The sequence below is a fragment of the Megalobrama amblycephala genome, linkage group LG5 (genome assembly GCF_018812025.1).
Source record: "Megalobrama amblycephala isolate DHTTF-2021 linkage group LG5, ASM1881202v1, whole genome shotgun sequence".
Lineage (NCBI taxonomy): Eukaryota > Metazoa > Chordata > Actinopteri > Cypriniformes > Xenocyprididae > Megalobrama > Megalobrama amblycephala.
The window spans coordinates 28,387,899-28,400,426 of record NC_063048.1 but is presented as its reverse complement, the minus strand read 5'-3'; the positions used below and the strand labels follow the sequence as shown (position 1 = coordinate 28,400,426).

At 36.9% G+C, this 12,528-nt stretch overlaps 1 protein-coding gene across 2 annotated transcripts in view; it reads left to right on the top strand.

Moving 5' to 3' along the window:
• Positions 1 to 11,819, top strand: part of zfyve28 (zinc finger, FYVE domain containing 28) — a 22,974-nt gene extending 11,155 nt beyond the window's left edge. Inside the window, exons 8-14 of one of the 2 annotated variants that reach the window (XM_048191642.1) lie at positions 508 to 1,947; positions 2,130 to 2,222; positions 4,770 to 4,933; positions 5,093 to 5,209; positions 5,310 to 5,411; positions 7,038 to 7,141; positions 7,899 to 11,819. In XM_048191642.1, the coding sequence (XP_048047599.1) occupies positions 508 to 1,947; positions 2,130 to 2,222; positions 4,770 to 4,933; positions 5,093 to 5,209; positions 5,310 to 5,411; positions 7,038 to 7,141; positions 7,899 to 8,030 (2,152 nt within the window). In that variant the 3' untranslated portion in view covers positions 8,031 to 11,819. Of the gene's footprint in view, positions 1 to 507; positions 1,948 to 2,126; positions 2,223 to 4,769; positions 4,934 to 5,092; positions 5,210 to 5,309; positions 5,412 to 7,037; positions 7,142 to 7,898 lie in introns of both variants that reach the window. The other variant, XM_048191641.1, reaches the window with a different exon arrangement.
• Positions 11,820 to 12,528: the final 709 nt, after the last annotated feature.

Below are 12,528 nucleotides of genomic sequence, written 5' to 3'. Positions count from 1 at the left end.
GAGATTACATGTGGCTGAGTAATTAATGACAGAAATTTCATTTTTGGGTGAGCTAACCCTTTAAATGTGTTCTTATAACTTCTGGAATACAGGGCTTGACGCTAAGTTTAAAAAATTTAGGACCTGAAACACCTTTTAGAGGCACATTGAGAATTTATCAAATAATAGTTTTTTTCTTAATAAAGGGATTCAGTGAGACATTCACAAGCAAAATGATTTAATTTATTAGAATGCAAAAAAATACACATACTTCTAAATACATTTTACAATTTGCGCACATCTATTTGAGTGAAACACTATTGAGCCCTGGAATAGCTTTGAATATGCTTCCACATGTTGAAAATTATTCAATCTCACAGACAAAAAAAAAAAAGTAATTGCCTTGCCTACAGTTTTTATGGTAGTTGGGTAGAACTGGCATTTAAAATTTAAATCATATTAACTTTTTATGTAGCAGCTGAAGAACTTGGCAGGTTTCTGATCATATAATTGTGTTCTTCACATCAGGGATCTTCTGCAGACACTAACAGAAGAAGAGCTCATGACGCTGGAGCGTAGCCTCTGCATTTCCCAGGATGGAGAATTCCCTGCAGGTTCCAGCATGCCATCGACCAATGACCCGGCCACTTCCACTGGTCCCGAGAGCCATCTAGAGACACTGGAAAAGGACGATACAGTTGAGGAGGTGGTGGATCTCACACTTTGTGTAGCACAGGAAGAAGATTCTGTATGGAAGGAGGATGAGGAGAAGATGGAGCAGCCCGACACCTCCAGTGAGAGTGAGGAAGAGGAGGCCACAGATACAGACTTGGCTTGCTCTATGCAGTATGATGAAGAAGAGATAGAGCAACTTAATATGATGGTGCATCAAGTGGGGGACGAAATGTCTACGCTTCTTTCCCCTCCAAGTCAGAATCAGTCCCCAGCCCACCAGCCTCGACCCTATAGAGGAAGTAGCCTCGATGGTTCCAGTGCCACCTCCAGCCAGCAGGCATCTCCAAGGAGAGCCCCGGGTTCCTACCATGATGACGATAGATTGTTCTTTATGGACGACCTGGAGTCTGGTGTAACTAGCGAACTGTGTCGCGGACAACTTGCCCTTCCTACCGTATGCCTCAGATCCCCTGAGGACAGTAGACCCATCCCGTTGACTGACTCATCAAGTAATGCTTGGTTGACAATCTGCCAATCAAGCAACACCACCAATCTGGAATGTCAGCGCAAACTGAGCCAATCGGCTGAGTCCGTGGAGAACTCTGACAGATCGCCCATGGTGAATGGCTGGGAAGGTTCACAGGAGGAAGATAGCGTACAGACTGCGGAAGAAATCGCCAATCGCACCGGTGGAATGAAGCTTTCTGCCACTGTTATTTTTAATCCTCATTCCCCAAGCTTGACCGACATAGCCGTCGTCTTGCCTCATTCAGCTGATGTTCCTGAACCCGGTGAGGGTGGGACTTTAGTTGCCACTCAGTGCCTGCTTAATTCCTGTGTGTGCTGTGCTGGCGGATGCGTTGACAACCACGAAGATGCCATGGAGCCTGCTGGCCGGGGCATGGCGCTGGGATTTGAGAAGCACAAGCTCACCATCACAAGCTCTGTAATCCAATCAGCAGTAGCTGCTGCCAGCCCAGGGAAGGGAAATGGACATTTACCGCTCACCCTGCCCCCTTCTCAGGGCCACCTCACCCCTTCTGTACCACACTGTTCTGTGCAGAACCAAGCGAGAGAAGAGAATGGCAGTCAGGACTGTACACACTATTCCTGCTGTGAGAAATGCACCTCAGGGGTTCTTCTGGCTCAGGATAGAGGCTTGGGACAAGGGGATGGAGGACCTAGTTGCACCCATCAGGACACAGGATGCCATACGCAACATAACACTACAGTAAAAGGGAGATCGGAAGGTTTTGGAAAACAATCCAAAGAAGATAACAGAAAAATCTCTAGGTTTGTTTACTTTTGTCGAGCATACCTTAAGGTTTTCTTGATTTGAAAAACCTTGAAAATGTTTTGTTTGTTACCTTGTTTTGTATATGAGTTAATTTCATTATGAAGGTTGCCGTTCTTTTCAGTTCTCATATTTCATTTTCACCCCCCTCCCATGTTTTTTTCGGAATGGTCTGCAGCAGTTCTCAAGGGTCCCCCCTCAGTTCTGTCCCCAGCAGTGACATTGACGGTGTTTCTGTCACTACATGCAGTTTGTCAAGTTCATACACACCCAGGTAAACTTTTATCTGATGGGTAATGGTGGAATATGTGAGCACTGTTGCTATGGAGTGCTGCAGGGATGACAAATTTTCATAGGCCAACCCAGAAGTTAGCAAGAGCCTGGTTCCCTCAACAAAAAGCAAATAGGATTTTTCCATTGCTTTTTGGATTATTGCAGAAAATAAGCTCTGTGACCAACAAAAGTTTATGATTCTTACACGTTTTGTTCATCAATATAATATTCACAACTAAACACAGGGTTTATTAATCTTAAAGGGTTAGTTCACACAAAAATTAAAGGTGTCCTAGAACCCTGTTTCACAAGATGTAATATAAGTCTAAGGTGTCCCCTGAATGTGTCTGTGAAGTTTCAGCTCAAAATACCCCATAGATTTTTTATTATTCAATTTTTTCAACTGCCTATTTTGGGGCATAATTATAAATGCGCCGATTCAGCGCGCGTCCCCTTTAAATGCTCGCGCTCCCCTCCCCCGAGCTCGCAACTTTATAATACATTGCATAAACAAAGTTCACACAGCTAATATAACCCTCAGAATGGATCTTTACAAAGTGTTCGTCATGTAGCATATCAGATCATGTAATTATAGTATTTATTTGGATGTTTACATTTGATTCTGAATGAGTTTGATATTAGCCTATGCTGTGGCTAACAGGGCTAAAGCTAACATTACACACTTGGAGAGATTTATAAAGAATGAAGATGCATTTATGAATTATACAGACTGCAAGAGTTTAATAATGAAAATAACGACATGGCTCTGGTCTCTGTGAATACAGTAAGAAACGATGGTAACTTTAACCACATTTAACAACATTAGCAACATGCTAATGAAACATTTAGAAAGACAATTTACAAATATCACTAAAAATATCGTATCATGTCAGTTATTAATGCTCCATCTGCCTTTTTTCGCTATTGTTCTTGCTTGCTTACCTGCATAAAGTCTGTTGATTCGGCTGTGCTGCTCCAGACGTTAATACAGGCTCGTCTAATGCCCTGAACATGGGCTGGCATATGCAAAAGTTAGGGGCGTGCATATTAATGACCCGACTGTTGCGTCACAGTTGGTGTTATGTTGAGATTCGCCTGTTCTTCTGGGGTCTTTTGCACAAATCAAATTTACATAAGGAGGAAACAATGGAGTTTGAGACTCACTGTATGTCATTTCCATGTACTGAACTCTAATTATTTAACTAAGGTAAATTCAATTTTCAGTTCTAGGGCACCTTTAAAATTCTGTCATTAATTATTCACCCTTATGTTGTTCCAAACCACAATACTTTCGTTCATCTTTTGATAACAAATGAAGGATTTTTTTTATAAAATCTGAGAGTGTTGAATGAAGTTGAATGAAAGTCTTACTGGTTTGGAATGACATCAGGGTGAGTAAATGATGAATTTTCATTTATGGGTGAACTAACCCTTTTAAGCTCTAAAGCTTAAATACAATCACCAGAAATAAAAAGCAAAATTTAGGCTATAAACAAGTCGACTAGTGAGGAAATGAGTTTTTCTGTTCAGCGTGAGGCCATTTTATGTCCATGACAACCTCTGTAGCCACTTGTGAGCATCTACCTTTTTCAAGACCCATAATAGCTTGTAAATGTATAAAAATTATATGTATATATATCTTGGGCTTGTGTTAACTTTATTTCTGGCATTTAATCAAAACCCATTTATAAAACCAATTGACTTGGGACTATAGGACAGAAGAGCAAAAATGGCAACTTATTACCGGGTTTTAGGACTCATTCCTGAAGCACTCTGTAGGTTGTGTTTAGTTTGTGGTTGTACTAGCTAAGGTGTGTAATTTTGGTTTTCAAACAGGTTTTTAAATACTCATTTACCCATTTTTCATTGTTACTCCCTCCCAAAAGCCAATGGTTAGACAATGGTGCTGTTTCGGGTTGGTTGAGATGTTCAAACAAACACAGTAATGTTCTAATGGCTCAGTTAGCAATGCCAAGGTCCTGTGTTCGTTTCTCAGGAAATGCTTGAACTGATTAAATGTATACTTTAAATGCAGTTGCTTTGGAGATATTGAGAACTCTAGCAGTGGGTTCTTTTGACCCTTTTTGTCAGCCACCCAACCGCCCTTAGTAATGACATGCCAATGCTTTGAACAACCTCTCAGAATATCTTGTTGCACATAGCAACATATGATATAACACTTTGACAAGCACATTTTTTTCAGAAATATTTCTTTTAATGCCGATGTGAATGATATGTGAAAATCAAATCCTAAAATTTGCCCTGTAATTCCAGCAAAACAAAATCCACAGTGTTCCCTCAGCCATAGGGTCACACTTTTTGGATTAACTTGATTATGTGAATTTCTCCCTTGATGAAGGCCAGCAATCTTCACCCTGTTTCAAACCATGGAATTACTTAGTCACACTTCATTGTTTTTTGTTTTGTTTTGTTTGTTTGTTTTTTTAAATTTGCTGTTATAAATTATATTTTAGAAGAGATATGGTATTATTATTATTATTATTATTATTATTATTATTCATTTAAATCTAATATTTTTCTCTTTCAGCCCTGTCAGTAGCCTGACAACCAGCTCGGACATGTCTGAGGATCTGGATCACCAGGAGATTCAAGTGGCTTTGCAAGCTGCCAAACTTGCTGCTCACAACAAAATTCGATCCCGTTTCCATAGCAGTAGTGACCTCATCCATCGTCTTTTTGTCTGCATATCAGGTGTGTTACCTAATGACATTGAATTGACATGGATTTGTTGCCTGTGGAGCTTTTGTGGTAAAGCCATGTTTAAGTGGTAAAGCATATTTTCTACTAAATTAAACCCCAGGAACTAAGTAACAATTCTTGTGTTGATGTCTTCTTTTCAAATATCTGAAGGTGTGGCTGATCAGTTGCAAACAAATTATGCGAGTGACCTGAGAAGCATCTTAAAGACTTTATTTGAGGTCATGGCTACAAAATCCGATCAAGGGGACAATGAGAAGCCCAAGAAAGGTCAGTGTGCTTCTGAAAGATACGGAAACTATAACAGCATGTTTTCATCGCTTGATGCCAGACATCATTAGTTTAATGTGCTGTTTGATATGCACCTCAGGTCCGTGTCTCGGCAGTGCAGTACTGGAAGATTGCGCTCTCTGTCAGGAGACCATCTCTTCATCAGAGCTCGCTGCCAAAGCCCGAGAGGGACAGTTTGAAGGTTAGTTCAGTACACCACCTATATGCTCACAATATGAAGAGAATTTTATTTTGATGTTCACAATACGACTGTGTTCAAAACCTAGGCTGCATCTGAAATCGCATACATTGAATAGGTACTTTTCAAGTACTTACTTTTTTTTTTTTATCGGTGACAAAGTATGTTCTATTTAGTATGAATATGTCTAAATCCACCTTGTTGGCACTGTCATGTGACCTTATACGTAAGTTGCGTCACTTGCCCACCATTTACAAATCCTCCCCCGTGTCCTTTTGGGATAGTAAAGAACCTTTAGTATGCACATTCAGATTCTTGACGGAAGTAGTAGGTCATCCAGGAGCTTTCTGCCTGCTGTTTTATGAAGCTGTGAATTTGGACATACTACTCTTGTCCACTTTCTGGTCTTTTTTTTTTTTTTTTTTTTTTGGTCTTTTTTGGGTCTTTTGTGGCTATTTGAACACATTTGACCACATGAGTGTTTACACTACAATATCAAACCAGTCAAATGTTTTTTGACAACCTCTGGAAGTGGTTGTAGACATGCTCAAAATGTTTTAAAATGTCTGATATTGAAGTTGAGACAGTGTTATTTTAGTTTCATTGACTTGCTAATATCATTTCAATTTTACCTAAATTTAGTAAATTTGTTGCATATGAAGAATTTGGTTCCAAAATGCAATAACTCCATTTTGATTATTTTGAGTAAGAATGTGTTTTCTTTACCAAGAAAGTGGCAAGATGAAAATCCCTATTTTCTGTTTCAAACTTTCACATAGCATCTTTTGGATATAAAAACATTAAAAATTCAAATCTACATTTTGATTTTAAAAAGTTTATTATAGAAACGTATTATTTTTTTCCCAAAATGCAATAAATTCCTGACACTTTTTTTTTTTCAAAATGCAATTAATCCATCAATATAAAAGTTATTTTTCAAATTGAAAATGCACAACAAAGTAAGTTGATTCACATATATGACAGAGTCTAAACTTTGCCAATATTTATTTTATATACAGGCATTTTACTAAAAATGCAATGGTAATTTTGTTAATGTTATGAATTATTTGTCATTACCGATTAAAGAGTATCTGGCGCCACCGCACGGTTAAATAAACACGTTTGCCAAGTACATTGGTATTAAAAACGGCTTTTAAAAAAAGCCTTCAATGTTTACAGTGGGTGGAATGGAGCGCTGTGATTGGTTGAGCGGATATATCACGTTCTGCAGAAAAAGGAGACTGGCGTTTGTTGCGTTTTGGGAAGAAAGGGGGAAAACATGACAGAATAACACGACGGATATCGCATTTTGCGCAAAATTAATAAATTACTTTTCAATACCGACCAGATACAATACTGATTTAGGCGGAAACTCAGTTTTTTGAAAATGGCGTTTATCGCGTTTTGGAACCAAACTCTTCATATAGTAATTAGTTATTCAATTTTTATTTCAGTTTTAGCTATTTGAGTACTTCAAGTTAAACTAAATGAAAATGAGAATTTTTTTGTATTTTATTTTATTTTATTTATTTTATGCTAATAAGTAATATGTAAACAGCCACTGCTTACAACACCTGCAGACCTCTATCAGTTTTTGCAACCCTTTTTCTGTTCTTCTTTCAACATCAGATCCTCCTGAATGGGTACCAGATGAGGCCTGCAATTCCTGCATTGCATGTAAAGCACCATTTACAGTCATCAGAAGAAAACATCACTGCAGGAGCTGTGGAAAGGTACAGCAGTCAGATCTTGTCAGAATAGAGTGCAACAGATGGCTCCAGATGGAAAAATCCCATTCGTTTTCTCCACAGCTGTAAAATTTAACTTATAAACTAACTTAACTTATAAACTTATAAATAGTCAGTCTCCCTAAACTCTTAAACTAACTAATAACTATCTTTACTAATAACTATCAGGTTATTAAAGGGTTAGTTCACCCAAAAATGAAAATTCTATCATGAATTACTCACCCTCATGTTGTTCCAAACCTGTAAGACTTTCGTTCATCTTCGGAACACAAATTAAGATATTTTACTTAAATCTGAGAGCTTTCTATCCCTTCATAGACAGGTACGCGACTGACTCTTTGACGCTTCAACAAGTTTAAGAGATCGCAAAACAAATCCATATGAATTGAGTGGTTTAGTCCAAATTTTCTAAAGAGACACGATCGCTTTACATGATTAAATGATTGAATTTAGGCTTTTATTCACTTATAAACATTCATTAACCACATCGGTTGTGGTAAGTGGAAGCTCAAGCATGTTTGCTTGATCTTAATTTATGTTCCGAAGATAAACAAAAGTCTTGCGTGTTTGGAACGACGTGAGGATGAGTAATTAATGACAGAATTTTCTTTTTTTAGGGGGGGTGAACTAGCCCTTTAAGCTTAATCTCTTGCTCTCTATCGCTTTCAGCTGAAAGAACATTGTTTGCAACAACAATTTCACTTGATTCCAATCTTAATAAGATGATTTATATTTATTGCAGATCTTCTGTTCCCGCTGCTCTTCACATTCAGCTCCGTTGCCTAGATACGGTCAGATGAAGCCGGTGAGAGTTTGCACTCACTGCTACATGTTCCACGTAACGCCTTTCTACAGCGACAGGACTGGTATTTGACCACACCATACATCCACACAACACAGAAAGACATAAGCACACTACAAGAAGTTTTACTGAGGTTTGATACTTCAGTGAGAACAGACATGCACATCATTTTCACCATCCAAAAAAAAAAAAAAAAAAATTGTAAATATGAACACTAAATGCAATCACTTCAAAGCAAAAGAAAAATCCTTGACCAGGGAACAAAGCGAGAAGGACTCGAATGGACGGGTTGGGAAGGCCTCAAGCACATAAAGGAAGTACCCCATCGCTATGGGAGCCAAAGTATTTATTTAGGGCTTTGCTTTTGAATAATGAGCTTAATTACAAATTTGCTTTAATCGAGCATGGAACAAGCGGTCTATTCTGTGAAACAGAAGTGCACCCGAACAACACAAACAAGAGACATGCAGCTTGTTAACAGGATTTTGTCTGGCAGTAATTGCGGCTTTATTAGCGCCGGAGATTTTATGGGCTCAGATTTCTAGAATGAATGTAAACTGTGAGCACATTATAAATATGAGAATAACAAACTGTGACTTATGAAGACAATAATACTAACACTAACTGCACCATCAGTGACACCTTTGTGGCACAATATAGCACAGATGTTTGTTTTTTCCCAATTTATTATTTTTTTTTTTTTTTTTTTTTTTAAGAAAATAATGCTGCTTTCTGTAAAACAGAAGTAATATTTGAGGATTTAGTTGAATGGCCAAAAAAAAAAAAAAAAGATGTGTGTATATATGCTTGAAAGTTTGACATGGATTTAATATATCTTCCAAAAGAGAAGATTCTCTCATATTCCTCATGCAAATGAATGTGCAACACTTGGATGTTCTTTTCTTTTTCTTTTTTTTCTTTTCTTTCTGTAACTGTAAAGTAATTGCCTTTTACAGCAGTTTGGGAGCCTTCTGCTTTTCCCTCTGGTACAAAAGAACACTTTACACCCCCTACCTCATCCCTGTTGACCCCTCTCACGCGGTTCCGTCCCGTTACAGTATGCCTACACTACCGTATCGGTCAATCCTGACTGTCTTCTACACTAATAGGCAGATGCCTTTCTTTGTCTTTGCACTTTTTTTGTGGATTATATAATGACCAACCACTACGTTTTATTTGCAATTGTAGAAAGTTAATCATATTTGAAGATGTATAATGACGAATCTCATGAATCCTGTCAAAAATATGACATCTGGGTCATATTTTTACTGCAAAATAAAAAGACTGACATTTTAATTAATGTTACATAAAGGAAATGAAGCTGATTTATTATATCTCTGCATTAATGTTAAGGTCATTTAGCACTTTGCCAATTCTCATTATTGTAATGTGAAAAAATAAATTGTGATGTATTCACAATAATTGTGCTGAATTCAATTCATGCTGATTTTATTTTTAATCAGCCTAAAATTGGCTTCATTTTCTTTATGCAATTTTTTTCCGATTTTGGGGATAACCTGGAAATCTGACCTCCTTTTGACATTAACTAATGAAAGAAATACTACATCATGATCCTGTATTGGTTTAAGATCTCAATGTGATCAGGAAAATTGTTTTAGTTTTGTACACTGCTTTTGAAACCTCAGTATTAACTGCAAAACACCTGCTTTTATAACTTCATCACCTTTTAGAAATCAAACTGAGGATTATTTTCTTATAAACAGGCAATATCCGTAATTGCTATAAATTTACGTAGGAGCCGTATAAATGCACCAGTTGTTGCAGTCAAGCTGGTCTAAGATTGAGCATGTCGATATTGTGCTTCAAAACGGTTTTGACCTAAACACGTTATCTGAAATGGAGCGATATGACAAACACTACTGGCTAACATATTATGCACTTTGTATGGCAAATAGAGGAGCATTTGAAGTCGGCTACAGCTTGCAATCGATGCCACATTCGATGATTTATTATGTGTAATGATCTCAAGTCATTTTACAGTAAGTTATCTTGAACCTTGCACCTGATTTCAGATGTTAATTACATGTTTCTGAGATCTTAGTGTTAAACATTCTCAGTAGATACTTTATTAGACACTGTTTTCCAACACTAAAGAATCTGAAATAGTATGAATTACATAATTTATCATGTCATATATTTATTTAGCCTTATTAATGAGTACAGAACACATTCCTTTTTGCCAAAATTATTATTGTAAGTCCTTGGCACCCATGCAGCCAAATACAAATGGTTTCTAGTAAGATAAAGGTCTAATAATGTTTGCATGCATCTTGTAAAGTGGCGTTTATTAAGTTGAGTATGACCAGTTCTAGCAATATTGTAAGCTACATCACACTTGAGGCAGTTTGATTCTGCTGGTTGATGGTTAATACTTTACCTCTTTCTGCCTCATTACCTTTGACCGAGTGTTAAAGCTAATCATTCCCGTATTCAAACCGGTCCTCGCTCTCATCATACTGCTGCGTTTACTGGACATTCACAATGTCTACAGCTTTAAAATTCTGCAAAACTTTTTTTTTTTGTTGTTGTTGTTCATTTATGCATATTTAAAGGTTTATAATGATAAATGGCATTTACGTTTCCCTTATGATCATTTGGAACGGCAGGGTACAGCTATATTTATTCAGACTTTTCAGTTCCTTTTTTTTTTCTTAAAGGGATAGTTCACCCAAAAATGAAGATTCTGTCATTATTTACTCACCCTCAGGTTGTTCCAAACCTGTATGAATTTTTTTCTTCTGCTGATATTTTGAAGAATTTGGGTAACCAAACATTTGATTGGACCACATAGACGTCCATAGTATGGGAAAAAAATACTTTAGAAGTCAACGGGGCCCAACAACTGTTTGGTTACTGACATTCTTCAAAATATCTTCTTTAGTGTTAAGCAGAAGAAAGAAATTCATACAGGTTTGGAACAACTTGAGGGTAAGTGAATGACAGAATTTTAATTTTTGGGTGAACTATCCCTTTAAAAGCATGGTCATTTTATTATTTCCAGATTTACCACTACTGGAGTTGGTTGTTATAATAAGATTTGAAAGTACCTCTTGATTGCTTTGCCTTCATATTACTCACCTGAAGTCAGCTGAACAGATTCTAGGTCCGTCAGTGTTGGGATAGACCGCTTCACCTGACACTGGAATCAATTTGCCGTTGCACACTACTCCAGTTATAGCTTTAGAATCACTTCCGGGTTGATACGATATAGTCTTGTATACAGATTTCCATCTTTATTGAGTGGTACGATCAAGTAGACATTTGCAGAGTGGAACAATTGTCATTTTTCTTGTTGCTTCCTGTTTTGATATCATGAGTGTTCCTCAGGAATGTCTTGATTGTACATCGGCATGATACTGAAGGATTGATTTTTACAGCTACTCTTGGAATGTTTTATGATTTGAAATGAGACGGTGACTGAGAATCAGCCAAAGGTCGAATACTTCCTCGGATGGCAGGTTCAGCGTCTGAAGACTCAACTTCCAGCCTGTCATGTGATAAGCTCAGTTTCTGATTTGTGCCCTCTTCTGAATCTTTTTTGTTTGTTTTTTTTTTTTTGTTTTGTTTTGTTTTTTGTATTAAAAATAAGATACGAGTCTTTAAAATTATACAGATGTTTTATTTTACAGAGAACAAAAATAATGAAATTATATATGTACAAAATTACTTTTTTCTGTATAAAGAGAATCACAATGAGAGAATTTACTCTATTTATTCAAAGCTTGTTCTTATTTTGTAATGGCCGGTTCAGTCTAATAAGATGTAAAGAAGAACTTTTCGAAGTCTACTAAGTATTTATGTCATGCGATGAAAGTAATAAATGAAGTTTTCTTTACATAACTGAAGGTCTCTGCTGTTTTTCTTGTGTCTTTGTTTTTGGAGTACAAATGGATGACATGAGGTGCATTGGCCTATTCTGAGATATATGCATTGGATATTAAGATCACATATACCCAGTTTTTGTTTTAAATGCTGAAATCATTTTTTTTTTTTTGTAATTCAACTTTTTTTTTTTTTTATGTTCAACAGTAAAACATTTCGAAGTACATCACAGTATTTAGTAATCACCTTTGCAATTAAACATTCAGCCACTAGTCGCCATCAGTGGAATACAAACAAAACAAAAGCACATGGAAATTAAAGGGTTGTTAAGCATTCCTACTCATTCACATCATTTTTATATGCTGCTCTGAAATCATCATTAAACTTTTGTTAATACATTAGAACCAGAAGTATTAAAGTGAGAGGATATCAGTGCTTTTGTTTGATAAATGTGTGCATGTAACGGGGCATGTGAATCTTCCAGTTTAATTCCAGAGGAATATCACCATCATCTGAGGCAGTTTTCAGGTAGCTGTAAAGAATGTCTTCTGTTTGCCACCAAGAGAAACATCTCTACAGAACCTGCTGCCTAATGACAAAAACCTCCATTTCAATAGGATTGCAAAGCTAACTCACCATGAAATGGTTTGAGACGATCAATATTCTTTAATGATCTTGAAAAATCTAATCTGTTAGTCCTTCTGAATTTTTTCTTAAGAAATTAATA